This window comes from Thunnus albacares, chromosome 9, assembly GCF_914725855.1.
Source record: "Thunnus albacares chromosome 9, fThuAlb1.1, whole genome shotgun sequence".
NCBI lineage: Eukaryota > Metazoa > Chordata > Actinopteri > Scombriformes > Scombridae > Thunnus > Thunnus albacares.
This window is the reverse complement of record NC_058114.1, coordinates 11379505-11399687: the sequence shown is the minus strand read 5'-3', so window position 1 is coordinate 11399687 and position 20183 is coordinate 11379505. Positions and strand designations below refer to the sequence as shown.

The window sequence follows — 20183 nt, the reverse complement described above, 5'->3', positions numbered from 1 at the left end:
AAATCTAAATCACTAGGTTTTTCTCAGGATGTGACATGCTGATCATAAGGAGAGGAGAACACATAGCTGATATATTAAAAAGAATAATTTCATAGTCACCCAAAGTCAAATTAAAACCAGCAAAAAAATGCAGCTTGGCTCACGTACACTTGGGGCCAACATTATGTAGGTTGTAATGTAAATAAAGGATTTATCTGGCTCAACAATGATTCATAGCTCTTCTAAAATCAGCAGTGTTTTTTTTTTTAAGTTTCAGTTTACACAAAAATACCAAATAAATAAAACAAAAATGCCGTCAAAAGTTTTCAAACAGGCTACGTATTCAGCAGAAAGTAGTTCCAATGAAAGCTGTTCACAGTTAAGTTTGTTGACTATCCAGAGGAACCGTGACATTGTTTGGAGAAAAATGATACTGTTGAATTTTTTAAGTGTAATTTTTCAATGCTGTGAGCCTCACAAACAAAATTACATTCACCTCCACTGTATTGGGGTGAAAGCAGAAAACCTAAAAGCAGAACCAATAAAAAAACAAACTAACCACACGGTTAGATACCACTTGAAGTAAGTGAGAAAAGAGTTTGCTTTTTTCCCCAATTTGAGTGAACGCCACCCAAATTCATTTTATTTCATGTGACAAAGCATCTGTTCTTCAGTTCTGTAAAAAAAACAAAAACTATCCTATAAAAAAAACCTTGAAAATAGAAAAAGAAGGGGCTAACTTTCTCCAGTTCCTTCTGCGGAGCTCCCTCCTTCCTGAGCCGGTCCAGCTCCAAACACTTGGTGTGGTAACCCTCTTTGGACTTCTGAAGGTGACCACTCTGAACCTGCAGTGCCTGCACCGCCTCCACTGTCCCCGCCATCTCCTCCTTTGTCTGGGTGACACACACATACACACACACACACACACACACACACACACACACACACAGGCACATGGACATACAGTACAGATCATCATTGTACTTGATACTTTAGGGCAAATGCAGCAATTACCATGAGGGGAGAAGACGGTAACTGGATTTTCTGTGAGATAATTAGATCAGGATGACAGAGGCTCGATGCAGAAAATATATACGTATCTACACTGAGACGCACACAGACACAATAATCTGCCGCATGTCTTGTCATACGTACCTTGCGGTGAATTTTGACCTGCTCGTCTCCGTACTTGTTGATGTCTCGGATGAGGTCATTCATCTTCCTCATCAGCTCAAGATGGCAGAGGGCCAGTTTGTCTGAAGACACCCTGAACACGTCCCACATGGGAGCAAACGTCCTGAGAGATGAAAGTGGAAAATGGTTTACAAAAGCTATAAGTTTAAACAGTCTGGTATGAGCGACACACAGTTTTACAATGTAGGTAAACGGCTGAAATATATACAGTTAAATGTACTGACTTACAATAACAATAATAATAATAAAAACTATTTATAAAGCACATTTCATACAAAAAGATGCAATACAATGTGCTTCACAAAGCACAATATTACACATTAAACATTAAAAACATAACAGAAAGGATAAAAAAAGACTAATCAAACACCAATAAAATTCAAATTCTGTATATGAGGTCTAACTATAGTAAAAGTTTATAGGTAAAAGTTATTTTAAAGAGTTAAAAGTTGTGTTTTATAAGTGAGGTGAATGTTTTCAACTGTTCCAGAGTTTATTGGTGTTTGAACTAAATAAAGAAATCTTGTTCCTATAAAGAGACTCATTCTGACCTTCTCAAATAATTTATAACTCAAGATATTCCATAACGTTCCAGAAAATCCCTGATTAGAAGGAACTGTGTACAACATTTTAATAGCTGTAAGGTAATACAGACCGCTTCCAACAAATGGTTTAAATTATTGGGCTAAACATTTAAAACATGTTTAAACATTTGCGCTTTGTTGACTTGTGGATTCAATTGTAAAGATGTTTGGCCCCCATAACTCAAACATAAAATAAAAATAAAAACTAAATTTAAAAAATGGATTACATTAAAATAAAATAAATTAAATAAAAGAAAAAATAATTGAATTTCCATTAAAGATTCCAGCCAGCTGTGTTCGTCCATGCTTGTTCTGCCATCACTAACAGGAACAAATTAACTATTTAGTAGTATTTCTTGTTTTAAAATGAAGTCTTTACTACCTTCTTTTTGTATTCCTACAGTAGGTACATATTAAATGTACATGCTAATTTAAAAATATGATACATCTAACAGAAGACACATTTATTCCATCATACTGTATAGACTAAAAGAGGCATTTCCTATATAGTAACTGTAACATTTGGTGATGCAGATGGTACTCATCCATATCTCATATGAAGCCGTATGACGATGACATCTATAACTGCAGTAATAAACACCTTCCAACAGTGTAAATTATACCGTAAGGCGCTGAGAGGAATGAGGAGGGGTTGTTGAAGTTTCTGTACTGTCCCGTGTTTATATGATGCTACTCACCCCTGTGGACTTCCATTGCTCGCCATCTTAGACAGTTTGCTCATTGATTTGGAGTAAGTCTCCTCAATGGCGGCCCTGGAAAAACAAAAGACACAAACATGACTCTAATTTAGGGCAGCCTAAAACCTGAAAATAATGCATAAATAAATTTCAAACCTATGTACTTTCTACTATACTACCATATACTTTATATATATGTGTGTGCGCAGGAGGACAGAAGATGTACGACTCTTTTTTTCTTGTTTCTCTACTAAAGTCTGAACTGCCAGTAACACGACAGGAAGAGTAATGTTTCGTGCATTCTTTCAAAAGGAAATTATTCTAAATAGCCTTTGGACTGGTGAATATAATGTACTCCAATAGTACTTCCTCACAACCCAATTGCCACTGCTAATGGCCTCATACGTTATGTTCTCTATCTAGAGCTTACTTTGGCCTGAACACTGGGCATCCACCTCCACAGCCAGTGAGGTAAAGATTTATTTTCATCAGTGTTGGGTAAATGTTGCAATAAGCCACATTTAAATGATAAATGGACTTGTTTCACAAGGCTGGGCATGAAACTTTAATAACCATCTGTAGACCCTGAAGAGAAAGCAGGAAGGAACATTGATCCAAATATCCTGAGGGGGGGAACAGAATAACTTGCAACCGAGGAGGACCGAGAGTCGTAAACACACAGACAAACATACTGCTGATCTGTGTTTGTGCTCAAACTGGGTCAAAAGTAGAGCAAACAATGGCTGGAAGTTATTTTCATTGTTAATTTATATTTATTTTCATAGATTTCTTCTACGTTTTGTTTTAACTTTCTTATACTTTCAACAGTTTTGTATTCATTTATTCATACAAATGTGGTAATAGTGGCCTTCAGGTTAGAGAAGCGAGCTTATGCTGGAACTTCAAGGTGTGAACGTGTGTAACTGTGTGAATGTGATCAGGTCCTGCAAAAGGACAGGCTGCCTCTCAGTGAAACTTCCCTGAATAAATTAAGGTTAACTAACTATTTAGCCAAAAATATGTCAAACAAAAGTTCACCCTGACCTCAAAGTCTTAAAATTTTTAATTTGTCAAAAATATCAAAAGGTATCAATGAAAAAAGTAATGCCTGCACACTTCCAATCACAAAGTTATTAAGACATTAGTTACAATTTGCATAATGACTTTATGAATTTAAGGCTATATAATTTATTTGCAAGGACAATTTTTCAATCTTCATTCAGTCTTTGTCAGGTAAAAATGCCAAAAATTTCTATCCCAATCAAATCTTTGACAACTTTTTGATTTTGATTCTAAATTTTGTGATTTTCACTTGAGATAGAAATGTTGCCTTTCACTCCCTTTATATCCAAAGTTGTCACATTTGTGAAGCTGGAACCAGCAAATGTTTGGGATTTTAACTTTATAAAGTAATTCATTAATTATTAAATATACTATTATTTATTTATTACTATTATTATCTAAATATTCTTTAAGCATAATAATATTTATCAACTAATTGATAAACTGACTACTTGTTTCAGCAAAGTTAAAAGGCTGATGTCACTGGTCAGATTGAAGTCAGATCAAGTTGAGTAAATTTTATTCATATTTGACCCAAAATCAAAAGGGTTTTACAGTCTGCACATCTTCTCTCATTAGACCTCACTAACAGAGATGAAGCAGTATGTTTTTATTCAATTAACTACCATAGCGACGGTGGTGAACATAACAGACAATAACTGAAAACCTTGAGAGTGTGGTTTACGAGTTGTTCCTGTACTTTGTGTGTTTGATACGGTCTCTTATATCAGAATGACCTCTCAGGGAAGCGGGGACAGTGAAAGACGGAGGAAATTTATCAACACAATTGCCTCCTCCCGGTCCTGAGGGATCACACACTATTTTACCCACAGAGCCCCTATTTCATTTCCTGACTGCTGATTTGTTGTCTGCTGCTGTCCGAGCAGATAAGTGAATTTCCCCCTGCGAGGAATGTGCACAGGCCCTCTGAATCAATGTCAGGATTATATCGCTGGTCCGACAGAGCGCTGTGTGTGCTAACTTCCAGCTGTGAGAGCACAAACTCCTGTGGGAACCTCATTACTCCCCTCAATTTACTCACTGCTAATCAGTAATTAGTAGACAAAGTATTCAATATAACAAACTACCCACTTTGAGAAGACACTTTTAATTGGGTAATTTACCGCCCCCCTCGATGACTGTCGCTACTCCTGTCAAGCTTTCAGTTCTCACACAGCATATATGCAATTTACAATGATAATGGAGGCAGATTTACCAGCAAAATTCCTAGTAATTTTCAAAACAATGGATCCTTGGTTTCAGACAGACGCAGACAAAAGCAGGTTTTTCATTTCTATCTATTTAGGCCTACTATTAGTTATCTATTTACTAGCTGTAGCTACCTAGCTAATTTGGCTAACGTTGGCTCAATGAGTTGGTTGAAAACGCTGACATAACGTTTCCAGTTGACTCATTTTAAAGTTTGTCTTAAATATAAACATGATATCGTGTTGATCCATGTAGAGGACATGGAAATAAAAGGAGCAGCATTTTCCTTGTAATGCAGTGTAGCGCTAGCGAAGGAGAGAAGGTAAGATGTAATTTCGTTCATTCTTCGCTTACTTGGACAAGCAAGACAGAGGTTAGATTTATGCTTCACTGTTCATATTTTCAAACTGTATTTTTTCACTCATATTGTTTCAAGAGAAAAGGCTTTTAGGATGAAGACTGAAACTCTGCTCCAAACAATTTAAAACTTGAAAATGTCCAACCTCCTACTTGAAAAAGTATGATGAAATGGCTCTCAAAGTCTCAGCTCTGACTGTGGAAACTCAGGCCAATTCTTGCACCCCAACTTCAATGAGAAGCAGATACTCTGAAATCACTCAATACGGCAGCATCCACAGTAGTTTGGAATGGTGTTAAATGAATAAAACTCACATGACAAAGACTGTTTATTTGGTCTATCGGCTATCAAAAACGTGACATGATAATAATGGTGCTTGGTAGGCTATTATGTGTAATTCACTGACTAAATTGATGTAAAATATTATGTGTGACAACCTTTCCGTCATTTATCCTTGGATATTTTGCCAGAATACGAGTTTCTCACGGTCAGCCATGTTAAATGTTTGACGTGGAGCGCTCTGAACTCAGAGGTTGGAAATTTCCTCTTTAAATGCTGAGTATCACTCTATGCGCACCACTTTAACATGTGGAAAAAGCCAAAGTGTGACAGGTCTGCGTGCCTTCTTATGATTGCTAAGCTATGTTTGGAGAATTTCTGTCTGAAGGAAGAGTTTAGTGAAAGATCATTTGAGATAATGGAACTGATTATTGAGTATCTAAACCAAGAAGTTGACACACAGGGAAAAAGATAAACATCTGTACTGCTGAAAGCTCAGGGATAATCCACCTATTCAGCCTTGTACGTGTTTGAGAGACAGTGCACCTCAAAAGTAACACAGTAGTGAGGACAGGGGTCAAAGGTCAGAGCTGAAAGAGACGACTGAAGCAATTTGATAGAGAAAGACTTGTTTAAGTGTTGTCTCTGCAATCTGGTGCATAAATCATGAACACCTTGTTAGATGCAGGCCGAGATGAAATCCAAAGCAGTTCATTTATAATCTCTGAGCATTTTACCCAACCTTGGCAGAATCTCCCCACCCGTCCCATCACTAGCGTCACCTCCCACACAGATATTCACAAATACACACAAACCTTACCTCTCACGGACAAACTCGGCTAGCTCCTTGGTTGCCAGCTGGCCATGCTTCATGTTGTGGTAGAGCACGTCAAAGCCGGCATTCTTCTCCCCCTGCCAAGGTACAAATAAAACACACGCACACATACCGTCTGTTAGCACCCAAACGAAAAACAGCGAACCAGCAGGATGAAGTTATAGAGTGATGTCAGCTGGCTACGTTTGTGCACTGATATTCCTTTAAAAGACACTCCGGTATTTGACACTGTCAGTCACATAAAGGAAGTTAACCCAAACAAACAGGGCAGAGTGAAAATTCTTTTTAGAGTTGGAAACAATTTGCAGGTCCAGTAACAGATAATAGAAATCAGTATTATTTGCTTATTATTAACAAAAGTACCCGTTTTGTTCAGGACTGTTATCTCTGTACTGATAGATACTAGTTGTCAGCACCTGTCCCTGTAAGAGACAGAACACACTTTGATTTAAGTGGTTTCATATAAAAGGTTTTCAATGTTTGTGTGGGCTGTCATTGTTATGTCAAAATGCTTGGTTGGTTTGGTATCACATACAAAACATTAACAGGCACTCATCACTGTCTAAATGTTGGTTTGGCAGACATCAGAGAAACCGAAGCACCAATTATTCTTCTCTTCTGACCTTTAGAGTATTTGGCATTTTGTGACTTTTGGTTTAGACAATGACTGTGATGACATTTGGAGGGACAAAACCCAAGAGAGGCAGCTTCTTGTTGACATTCTGCTGAATATTTTGCACATGGAGCTCTGAGCTCTGCTGCAGCTCTCCACCGGAACTTATCTCACCTTTGCTGCTCATCTGTCGAGCACACAAACCTCAGGGCCAAAATGACTCAGTTTTAATAGAACGTGACAAAACCACAGCGCCAGGTTGTTGTTGAAGAGTCCCCTACCTTGCAGCAAAGCAGATTTAACAGAGACTACATCACCTCACACCCTTCATGGCCGCAACAGCACAAACTTACACCTGGCTTAATTTAAGTCTCAGTAATCCAGCAAAGTGCCAGACTGAGGCAGTATTATGACAAAATGACTGTGTCCTTTCTTGAGACACATTTTTCTGTCGACAGACGGCCCAGCTGCCTGTGCAGAGACAGCTGCTTCCCAGGACCTAAAAATACCCTGTCGGAGGAGAACAGACCAATTCTCAGGTACCAGGGGAATGGCTGGAATGCCAAAGAAGGGTCACCCAAAACCACACACACACACACACACACACACACACACACACACACACTAACTCACTGACTACCTGCACAGCGAGCATGCAAAGCAGAGATATACACGTGCAGACTGAGGGCTCGACTCCCAGCGGTCAGGGAGAGAAAACAGAGTGGTTGTTTTTTTGGAAGGTCTCCTTAGCAGCCAGCAGCAGGCGTCTCAGACAGGTTGATGACGTGTCAGCTCATCCATGCAAGACCTGACAGAAAACAACCAGCAAGCTCTGCCGCTGAGGCATCACTGCTGACATCAGCTTAAGTCTTTCACTGGGCTTTTTTTTTTTCCTCCCACAGTGTAAGAAAAAAATGAGGGTATCTGCATACTGAATGTTTATCCCAGTAGGATGCAACAAAAACATTTTCTCGGTCCAATAAACTTTTGGGAGCTTTAATCTAGTGTTTGACGTCAAATCAAGTCAATTTTATTTGTATAGTCCAATATGATAAGTCACAAATTTGCATCATGGGGTTTTACAATCTGTACAGTAACAAAACATCCTCTGTCCTTAGACCCTCTGACCCTGTTTGAATTATTTCCATTTTTCCTTCATTGATCTCCTTTATCCTGCACCTGGCCTGAATACAGCAAGGGATGTGCTGAACAAAAAATTAAAAGGTTAGGGTGACATTTGCATCCTGTGAGACAAATGTCCAAGATTCTGTGTTCAAAAGGGTCAGTTGACAACACAAAAGAAAAACATGATGGGACATTTCCAATGAAAGCTGTTGTGAATTACTCTGACGAACCAGGATATTGTTTCTGGAGAATCATGTTGGAGCTGAGTTTTTCAAATTAAAGTTGTATCAGGCTTATAACTCAAAACTTCAGCAGATAAAGACTTTAACTGCATGGCTAGATACCACTACAGATGAATGAAAAAATAGAAACTAGATGACATTTCTGTCATTGTAATATAACTTTTAAAAAAAAATTAGTATAAAATCATTTTGAAAATACGTCTCTGTATGCATTGCAGCTGTATTGAGGCAAGTTACATCACCCTAAAACAACAGCAGATCATTTGATTTACAGCAGACTGAAATAAAAGGTATAATCAGAATATAACTTAAAACAGTATCAGTCGTTTTATATCTTATCCACATTCAATCCTATAATCTCCATTTCTTAACAAAGAATATGGTTTGGTAATGTTATACAATAGCTGAATGCCTTTTAGAAATGGGGGGGGTGGGTTTTCTGCAGGTGGTATTGTGTTGATTATTGGCAGGGGTCTACTCTATTCAAAACGTGACCATTACTCTCTCTAGTTGGCAGGCGCCTTTTGTTGAAACCCTACCCTCGCCACAGAAAGGTGAGCTGCTTGTCTAAGCCTAGAAACACACAGTCTCCCCAACAGCACCTGTCCACCACCGCTAGCGGGCTAGTCTGTCGGCTGTATGCAAATACAGCTCGTCAGCCAACGATAGACTGTTACAGCCCTCAGATGGTTTTGCAAATGATATTCGATAACTATTAACAGTCAGTAAGAAGTCTTGAATATTTGAAAAAGCGAATACGAGCACACAGTGCTTTGAGCGACATGCCAGAACTTTATAAACAGCAGTGTTTTAAATGTTTAGCATATTAAATGACTCAACCGTCATTACCTGACATGAAGTAGTGTGTATCTGATGACATGTTGTTGCTGGTGTAACAGTTTATCCCACTGTCGAATTTTTCTAACTCTGACACTTCGAAAAACAGCATTTTTTTTTTTCCCAGGACCTGCTCTCTACAAGGTGCATCTTTGTTACATCACTTTGAATTCTTCCCTTATCTTTGAGAGTCAGTTTTCTGATGTGGTGTCGTAGCTTTCACAGCTTTGTAGTAGCTTTCAAGGGAGTGACTCATTGTTGGAGAAATACCCACAGCTCTCTCAGCAACAGTCCTGTCGTGCTGTGGCAAACATTTCCTGAAGAGCTACAGCCCGTTCAAATTATTTCTTCAAGTGAGGACTGATGAATAAAGCGCTCGGAAGTGAAGGCTCGGAGGGCAACTACAATATCCTGCGTTCCCTCGCTTTATTTGACCTGCACTGTGTAGTTCACAGCAAAAGCTGTTGGTGCCACTGACGGTTTCCTGAAGAATTATGTTTTCTGGTAAATACATTTTTCAGGGTTCATGTGGGTCAGTGTAGCTCAGGCGGTAGAGCGGGTTTGACATCAATCGTAGGGTTGCAGGTTCAATCCCAAGCTCCTCCTGTCTACAAGTGTCCTTAAACTAGATGCTCAACTCCAAATTGCTCCTGATGTTTATAGGGGAACAATGCAAATCACTGTGGACAAAAGTATCTGCCAAATGAATATAATGCCATGTTATGTTAGAAGGCTGGAAGGAAGGAAGGAAAAGATTTAAAAACCCATCAATGAGCCACAACGTTACACCGAACATTGTGTTTTATTTGTCGTTTATTTTGAATCTATCCCACATACACTGTCTTGTTGCAAGAAATACTTGTTAATGCACCAAATCCGTGGCTGAAAATAGTCCACAACAAGTGTACACGTTTACTGCTGTTTACTTTATGACACATTTGTGACTGGAATTAAAAGATTTATGTGTTCAGTAGGAATGAATGGGCTCGGGGCTGAGAGCCGCAAAAACAGTATGAAAGTCAGAAAGTATTGAGGGATGGACTAACCTATTGTTGGTTTTAGTGCTTTCATTCTGGGATTTATTGACAATTAGAGATGTACCGACACTGATATCGGTCCAATACTGACTCAAACAGCTGGATCTTAACAATTAACACATAAAAGAATGATCCCAGTCTCTTCCACACAGTGAGGCGTATGGCTTATTGATTAACTGGTATTAACTTGACTGGTATCAGATCAGTACTCAGCATCAGCTGATACCCAAAGCCCAGGTATCAGTATCGGGTCTGAAAAAGTCAGATCCGTGCATCCCTATAATGACAATAATAAAAATACAGAGTACAGACAGTGTTACCCTTTAAAAACAGTCACTAAGCAGTTTATAGTTCTAGGATTAAAATATCGTGTCTCGGCCCAACTCAAATACTGTTTATTACTCGGCAACACCAGTCTCAGACCTGCAGGTGCAACACAATGCACAGCCCCTCTTCACTGTGACTGATGTGAAGCTACACTTGTGCGTGTTTAAGGGTGCAGTTTCTTGATTGTGCAAGCGGACATGAACTGATACTTGTAGATGTTGAGTCATGCCAAGCAATCGCCGAGCACCTTACACGAGAGCCGCAGTCTTCTTCAAGTGTCTTCAAGTGCCATAATGTATTCCTCGAGGCTTCGGTGAATGGAAATCCTTCACGTCTGATGTATGCAAACCCCCTCTTCTCTCGCCTCTTGCTGATCTCTTTTTCATCAATTAACTTGACCATTTTGGTTACGCACGATGGAGCTCATTACCATGACAATGAGAGGGAATGATGGGAGAGGAGAAGAGAAGAATGGAGGAGGGGGGGGTGGGTGTATGAGGAGGTGTAAAATCTTTGTGGGGCAAGATAGGTCCAACTTTCTCATGAAGACTTAGACTTACTACGAACTGTGGGGGATCTGCTCAAATTTGTTAAGGGGGGGATTGTAAGTAGCAAGGGAATTATTATTTTATCTTCAACCAACACTGCACTGTTGAAGGCTTAGAAGTCCTGGTTTAAGCTTTCCTCAAAGTGGTAAATGGTGATCTGGGACATTAAACTTTATGGACTTTAAGAGCAGCTGATCTTGTTTCACTCTCAGGTCTCAAAGCACATTTCGATACATAAAAGTGTTTTGTATGTGACTTCCCAGTGTTCACACTCCATAACATAAAATAAACCAGAAAGACCCAACAAAGTTGGAACAAACATATTAGCAGGGGTCAGCAGTTAGGTTCAGCCGAGGGTCACTTCTTTCAGCATCCTTCATTGGTGGATGCAGGTTTACAGGTGCAGCCAATTCTTTCATTTGTTTGATAATCATCGTTTTTTTAATATTTGTATGAAAATCACTTAGTGAATAGTTAGAAAACTGTTCCTGGCCTGTGCAGTAGCCCAGAAATTTCTCATTGTACATAATTATCACGCAAACTACTTTCTCCGCTTCGAGCAGCTGACTGGAGCTTGAGTGAGTGTCAGTCAGCTGTTGTGTTATGAGACAGTTAGTATGTTCTGTGTTTTGTTATCTGATATGCTATTTATCTTGGGTTATCTAGGGACTCGTAAAAGAGAACAAGGCTTGAAAGCTTTTTTGCTCACTTTTCTACCTAATCCTTACGTCTATGCTGTTATTTTAGATAACTAATAGAACAGAAACACAAGATATTTCTTTATTTTACACCACCTCAACCACTGGACACATTTTCCTACTTTGATCATTGCTTCACGTCTGTGTGTGTGTGTGTGTGTGCCTGTTTGAAAACTGTGTGTGTGTTTTATGTATCTCCAGAGTTTGGCCTATCTAACTGCTCTCACTTGATTCTAATTAGACGCATCCTCAGACTCCCCCTCAGGCATGTATGAAGCTAATTACAGACAGCGAGGAAACCTGGGCTGAACTAAATTCTGTCCTGCAGGGCCCACTTCACAGCTGCCTCGCTACAACAAATATAAGATCTTCCTCTGAGTGTTTGTCTTAATTGTTTAAGTTGTGCTGTCGACCACAACAGAACAGATTGAGTGAGGGACTCGGAGGCAACGAGGACTCTCGGCTATAAGCTCCATTTGAACAGAATCCTGAACTTCTACAAACAAAGAAAATCCATCAAAATAAAAAAAAAAAAAGTTGTAGATCAGAAAACCTGTCTCTCTTATATCTGAGCCAACGACAGAACAGTTATTTCTGTGCTCGTTGTGGGAGGGTACGGCTCAATAAGCATTTGCTTTTGAATAGACTGAAAACAGATGATTGACAGCTGCCTCCTTCACTCAGACATCAACACGTCTTACACCTGACTGGATGAATGCACTTCTCACCGGGCTGCTGTTGTTGTCGGTCTTTGCTTTTGATTTTCACTGGAAAAAATATGACGGGAGCTTGAGACATCGAATTTATCCTGAGATATCAACCAAAACCTGAATCAATTTTAGGGCATAAATGCAAATATTGATTAAAAAAAAAACTAGGGCAGCTACTCGGGTGTGTTAGGACTGGATGTACATTCTAACTGTGAGAACACACACAAAAGGAGGTGCAAGCACTAACATATCAAAATGACTTAATTAATCACTATCAAACAGGTTGAACATCTCTTTTATTACATCCTAGGGGAATAAACCTAGGATACTGAAGACAAGCTGTGCGACCTGTTTTTCAGTGTTATTTTGAAGGGCGTGCGTGCATGTACACGAGTACATCGGTTCACTGGAGTGTTGATGCCCTTTAACTGACTTTATTGAATCACAAACTCAAATAATTAATAGTGACAATGAGAAAACGCTTTGTCATCGCAGATCTGCACTGCAACATGCAACGTCATCTGTTCCCAGTGTAGCAAGTTGCTTGTTCTAGACTTCTGCCTTTTTGTTGGGGTTTTTTTTTTTCTTTGCAATTTCAACATATGTGTGACCAGGAAAGTAATTGTGGTGTTGCTCAGCTTGGCTCAGGCTTTCTGATACACTGCTTCATTCACTGGCTGTGTCTTTAGTTCTGGCTATTGTTCAAATCTGCCATTACAGTCTGTCTGAGGGGGATCCAGTGTCTGAGGACATTCCTGCTCTGTAATATGGTCCTTTTAAACTAAATTAAAAAAGGTACCGAGCGGAGCAGAACAGAACAAAAGGTGAAAAACACAGCAGCTCTAACATGTTCTCAGCAGACACAACAACATCAAGTCAACCAGCGACTGTTGTTATTAACAACTGTCAGACTGTGACATGCGTGTTACGGTCAAAAACATCCACGCTCCATTGTTTGGGTGACTGTTGTTGAAGTTCAGATCTAGAAGTTCAGAAGTTCAGACATGAGAATTTCCTGCATGAGATACAAAGTTTGTTTGTCTTTTCAGCAAATTTCCTGTTTCGAATTCAGCTTCTTCAGCTTTACACTCTTCTCATATCAAAAAAATAGCGTCTAGAGATCAGGTGAGTGTTGAGATTTGAACTTCAGTGACTTGTCTTGCACTCTTACCTGCAATGAAGAGGATATTTGTCCTGAATAGATTCTTGACACTATTGTTTGGATGACTGTTCACATATGCTACACATTAGATGATGCATCCTTCAGCATGTTGCAGGTGTGTGTTAAATATAAGGCTGCAAAAACACATTTGTGCTGTTGGTTTTGAACACATGTCTAGAGCTCCAACTAATGATTATTTTCATTATCAAGTAAACTGTTGATCATTTTTCTTGATTAATCAACTAGTTGCTTGGTCTATAAAATGCCAGAAAATGGTTACAAATGTCAATCACTGTTTCCGCACAGCTCAAGATGAAACTTAAATGTCTTGTTTTGTCTCAACCAAAAGTCCTAAACCGAAAGATATTCAGTTTATTGTCATAAAACACTAAAATAAACTGAGAAATATTCAAATTTAAGAAGCTGGAACTGGAAAATAGTTGTCAATTAATCGACTAATTGATTTATTAACTAGTTGTTTCAGCTCTACATTTCATTCTTGTTATATATGTGTATATATGACTTGATTTTGATATATTCAGGCTATATTGGTTTCATTCTTTCATTGAATTTACTTTATTTTGAAGCAGTTCTGCCGAGCTGTAAATAAATATCTTTCAAATACAGATTGCATATGAACCAGTTTTGTACGCCACACAATATTATATATCAGGCAGTTACCACCGCTGTGTCAGACACTGTTTCACCAAACCATCCAAGCCAGCTGACCGACCGCTCTGTCAGTGCTGCTCCGAGTTTAGCTGACTCACAGAAACTTTTTCTGCTTACTGGGCAGTTTAAACAGAATGACCAGTCCCACAGCAGAGAGGTGTCAATAACATCAGGAGCAGGTAGCAACAGCAGCCTGTCATCGCTGATGGCTCCGAACCAATTTGCTGTGTAGGTCGGGAAATTTCACCTCCGCAAGTCTAACATGTTTTAATTGCTTTGTGTTGAAGCAGTAAGGATGGATAGGCTGGTTTACTTGTCCTCTGTCACAGTATAATTATTTTGTATTGGGATAGATATGTGATACTCCGTGGAAAGTCCATTGAGTAATTGTTTATCGATCACATAACTAGACGGGAGTGTCTGTTTTTAGCGAATCCAGTGACTTACAGGATTTTACACATTGTGAACTCAATGTGTAACATCAGACACATTATAGGATTGAGCCGAGATCTCAGATTTTACATGTATAGGTTGTTTTTTTTTTCATTGGGCACAAGTGTTGGCAAAGTACTGAAGATTAATATCTGCAATCAGAAAAACACACTGCAGGTGTGACAACAGCCTGAGCAAGAAGCCAAGGACAGTCTGAAGACACATTTTAATATCGGAGAGATCTCGCACTCTCAGCCAAGATCAAGAAAAACTCAAAGCACACTCTCTCTCTCCCTCTCTCTCTCACCCTCTCTCTCTCTCTCTCTCTCTCTCAGTGCCACATACTGTAAGCTACACAAGGCCCTGACAGACCATCAGTCTCAAAAAATGCATTCACAACAAAAATCAGATTGTTCTGCTATCAGCCGATCCATCATGGTTAAGTGAGCCGTCTTGATACCTGACAGTAGCAGCCTACAATAGAACAGAGGTCAGTAATGAGTGATGTGGACTGAAGTGCAGCTCAGACCGGGCCTGAAGAACCAAACTGACTCACTAACTTCTTATCTTTAAAACACAACTTGATGTGCTAATATAAAGACTGCAAAAACACTAAATCACATGCTCTCGTCTCATATTAATGCTTTGTCCTAAGTGTACAGATCACTGAATCAATGCAACATGGGTTTGCATTTCTACTTATTTTAATGAGATTACCCTGGTGAGCAGCAATACGACAGTAATAACAGTAGGGGAAAGAAAATGAGAAAAAAAGAAATGCACTCTTCTTTTGTAGTTTAATGTCATTCGCTTTCCAGCATTATGTTAGATTTCTGTATTTTAGATGATTAAATATGAGATGTGTGATGTAAATATCTGATGTTTGATGTTGTGAATAAAACTTTGTGGTCAATAAAATGAAGTAAATGAAGCAGTGAAGTAGAGTTACAATCATTTTGCATGAATGTTGTCCATATTTACAGTAATACAATATTATTAACAAATAAAGTTTTTCCTGCTCTGCGTCATTTTAAACTCTGACTTCTGCATGAATTGCACTTTTTTATGTATATGTTTTCATGTATGAAAACTGCACAGACACAGTTTTGATGAGAACTGTTTACTGTTTGACCACATTATGTGATAATGACGGTTATATATATATATATATATATATATATATATATAAAATGTAACAATTATTAAAATTCAGTGATAAACATACAATATTCTGATGCTCTGATAAACTTACTTTTCATTTTGTGTGTTCTGTGATAGAGTTTTGCTAATTACAACTGCAGTGAAAACTGAGTCGGTGCAACTATAAAATACTGGAAATACCTGGAAAAAAAACAAGCTAATTCCTCACATTTATCAAAATGTCTTATTGTTGATAACTGTCTCCTCAACCCATGCTACACTCTATCAGGCTCACAATTATTTCATGCTGAGAGTAGTTGCTGAACCTCTTTTTCACGTCCGAACATGAACACAAATATAGTAACTCTTATATCGATCTGTCTTGGCTCTTAATCCGGTTTGGCACAGGACAGGTCCACAAGGAATGAAAGAACAAGAGCAAGGAAAGGAGGCGGAGGAAGAGGAGGGGAGGGGAGGATAGATAAAATGAGAGAAATAAGATAAAAGAGACAGATGCAAGAGACAGGGAAACATGGAAAGGAGAAAGCGTTTCACAGTGTGTGTGTGTGTGTGTGTGTGTGTGTGTGTCTTCACTGCTCTCGACCCCGAGAGAAAACCCCATGACTCAAAGTTATGGGAGGGCAGCAACGCTGGCATCATTAAACTGAAAAACAGGCAGTAATAAAATCCCGCTGGGTGGTGTTTGTGTGCGTTTCTGTCCACACACTCTTGTATCTGCGGGCAAAGAAGGAGCCGTTTCTAAGCAGCGAAGATACAAGACAATACTGTATACTGTACACCCCTGAAACACAGCAGCTTGCTGATCTTTACTGTAATACATTGAAATAGTTCATTCAAATCCTCCTGGATAACATACAGACTCATAGCAAGCTTGTTTTATGGAAGAAATGAGAAAACAAAAGCTGTTCTGAGAAGAGACGGGAATATTATTAAAAGATTTTTTTCTGCAGGTCACCCTTATAATGTGCTGGAAAATCAAAAAAAGTGATGCAGTGTCATTTCTATCAGCTACAAATCTCAACCACAATGAAGTTTTTTGTCTGCAGTGAAGCAAACCAGACAAATGCACAGTGAATTAGTTACATTTTTTTTGTGGTTTAAAGCTTTGTTTGCTTAAAAAGAAAAGAAAAAAAAGGGCGTGATCAAACAGTAGAGGGTTATGACAAATTAAACACAAAAAGAGAATTAAGTATATAATGACACACGTATAACATTACAAGAACCAGAGCTGTAATTTCCCACTAGGGAGCTACCAGGGCTAATCTGAGCTGTGGTCCACTATTGACCCTGTTCGTTTGAACTCTCTTTGCATTGTATATGAATCCTGTTGCCTTTAAGAACACATCGGGTACATTTCAAGGCAAATTAAATAGTGCAGCGTTATAAGAGCTCCAGAAAACCAACCGTGAATCCTGGGATACTTTTCCCTTTTTGCTGTGTGTCAGTTAGTTTGTGGTCATTTAATTAAAAATATTTTGGAAAATGCACCATTTGAGCTTAATATCTTCTGAAATTACGAGGGTTATAAAACTAGATTTACCTACCTGAAGCCTTTAATGTATTATTTCAGTTTATATAGTGTTTTTGCTGTTCTCATTCTCATATGTGCAATTATAATATAATACAAAAGGCTCCAAACTAAATGCCATACAGTGACGCTGGGGGTTTTTAAAGTCCATGAGGCCCCAGCTCTGATAATTTGCCTGCTATGCATGCTCGAACTAGACCAGTTTAAAGATCAGATGTGACCTTTTCGATAATCTCTCGTGGTGAAAATTCTACTGCGGTGCATAACATTTTTCCAAAAATTAAATTATAAATTCCTAGAATAACTAAGCAGCACCAATCCTTACAGCGAAATAAATTCTTTACCGGCGGCTTAACAGTGCCTTAATTTACTAAGGATGTACTTAATTATAGCTGATGGGCTTCCCCCTGTGGGCCATGAGCACAGCTCTCATATAGTTAATGGGAAAGGACAGCAAGCTATGAGGAGGCTTTGTGAGCGGCTGCGAATGTTCTTAAGCCAAACAAGACGAGCCTCTGTGCGTGTGTCTTGTTCCCTTGTGGCTATGCTGGCTAATTAACTAAAGGGTTGATTTGTTTTACACAGCTATTTATGTCTGAAAGCAGGCTGGGTGGGAAACACAGTTATGTATATACACTGAGACACAAATTACACATAATATTAGCTGGAATTATCAAGCCAATTTAGCTTTTTTTTTTGCCTGCATTTCAGACGCAGGCACTGTGGCAAATCCTAAAATTCAGTCACAGCAGTTCTTCAACCTCCTCTTTCTGATTGCCGGTTGTGCTCGGCTGATATTCTGCCGCACTACTCCCCGTCTTCTTCCTTCTCTGCCACATCGCTCCCTTCTTCTTCTTTTTTTTTTGCTTTTCCACATGCCTCCCTGCCTGCAGACGTGCTTGTCTGCTAGTATACCCACAAATAGGGCTGCAACAAACAGCTGGTTGTCATTATCGATTTAAAAGTCTGACCACTGTTGTCTTCATTTATTGATTATTCATTTGATCTATAAAATACCAGAGAACAGTGAAAAATGTCAAAACAATATCCTGGAGCACAAGGTGGCGTCAATAAATGTTTTGTTTTATCCAATAAATGTCTGAACACATTTAATTTACTCATGTGAAACCAAGAAAAACAGAAAATTCTTACATTTAAGAAGCTGGAACCATCAAATCTTTTTGCTTTAAAATCAATCAATTATCACAATAGCTGTCGATTAATTTTCTTTCATTTGGCTAATTGATTAATCAACTAATCGTTGCAGTTCTACCCACAACACATGCACATCTACAAACCAAGAGTCATGAATATCATTGGTTCTTTTCAATACTTTGGCTTTTAATTGTAACGATTCACTTCGCTCTAATCAGCCTAATGTTTAGATGCTGGAGCTCAAAGCAAAGATGCATTTTCATTAAGACAAAAACAGAGCAGTGATGTTTGAGACATCATTTAATATTTGACATTGATAAAAGGACAGACAGAGACTCAAAGATGACTACTCCGCCTCAATATCGCCTCAGAAATCCTGGATACAGAGTCAATAAGGGGGAATAAAAAACAATTATTTTACTGTATATAAGAACCTCGAACATTCTCATAGGTTATGTGATCATTTTCCAACCTGAATCTCATTTCTGTGTCTGAATCAAACCACTGAATAGCACAGTTTAGTTCAGCTGCTAAAATATTACTGAGGACTTTTCATAGTCTGATGAGGCGAGGCAGAAGAAGTAGGGCACACCTGAAATAGATGTAGCAGGTGTGCTGGGACGGAGCGGAGAGGAGAGGAGAGGAGAAAGTGAGACTAGAGGAGAAAATAAGGAGACAAACTCACCGGGGGACGAGGAGGGTGGCGTTACGAGGATGAAAGAGAGAGTTTTCTACACATCTGCGTTAAAGCTGCTAACGAGGCCATTAATTACTACACAAATTAAGCTAATTAACACCACAATCAACTAATATTTGTGTTGTTATTTCATTAGGTACACCTGTACAATTTAAAGAAATACAGTGCAATGCAATAAATTATATCTTTGTTAAACTATGTCAGATCTATATGCAGTTAGTGGTAATGTTATACTGGATTGTATTATATTGATGATGATATATATAGGCCTATATATATTGAGATGGGTTTCTCATATTCAGCATCAGATGCTTGATCAGAGTTTTATTTGTTGTTTTGTCTTGTTTACCTGTTTTTCGATCAGATATGTCCTAATCTCAGGGCATTTTCAGACCTGCACTTTTTAGTCCGATTGAATCGGACTGTGGTTTGTTAGGGCAGATCTGAACACAGCGACTGTACTCGGATGTTGACCAAAACAACTGCACGAAGACAGTTGGGTGAGGTCCTTTATTTATTTAACACTGATGCACTGAGCAGTTTGGCATATAATTTTTTTAATTAAAACATTTCACAAAACAGCCTTCATCACCTGATGAAGTTTGCTTGTTAAAACATATTCATATTCTCCAAACTAGCATATCAAAAATAGTATTGTTTGGGGATTGGTACAAAAACTCAGGTGTCATATTGACCCTAATGACAACACAATGTTTACCAAGTACCAATGAGTTATATCAAACCAATATAAAGACTTGAGACTTGAGTATTTCCCTGAAATAAGTGACATTAACCATTTATTCCAGGCTCAACACAAGTTAAAAGCCTTTGCAAATGCTTCAGAAAATGTGCAATGTCCATTTCCATGTAGTAACACTGTCAGAAAGTGACATTATCTCCACCTACAAGAGTAATTTGAATGAGATTGCTTTCCATGTGGCAGAAAAATAAGCAGAAGGTTGAAGACGAGATCAATCTCTATTGTTTGCGAGCGAGCGGAGGAGAGAGACAGCAAACGCATCCTGTGTGTACCTGACAAGT

General features: G+C 38.7%; 1 protein-coding gene across 2 annotated transcripts in view; it reads right to left on the bottom strand.

Moving 5' to 3' along the window:
- fcho1 (FCH and mu domain containing endocytic adaptor 1) overlaps positions 1–20183 on the bottom strand; it is a 62280-nt gene that overhangs the window by 25580 nt on the left and 16517 nt on the right. For both annotated transcript variants that reach the window (XM_044362359.1, XM_044362360.1), the window contains exons 3-6: positions 6184–6275; positions 2456–2530; positions 1135–1276; positions 720–872 (exon numbers count right to left, since the gene is read on the bottom strand). In XM_044362359.1, the coding sequence (XP_044218294.1) occupies positions 720–872; positions 1135–1276; positions 2456–2530; positions 6184–6275 (462 nt within the window). The remainder of the gene's footprint in view (positions 1–719; positions 873–1134; positions 1277–2455; positions 2531–6183; positions 6276–20183) is intronic.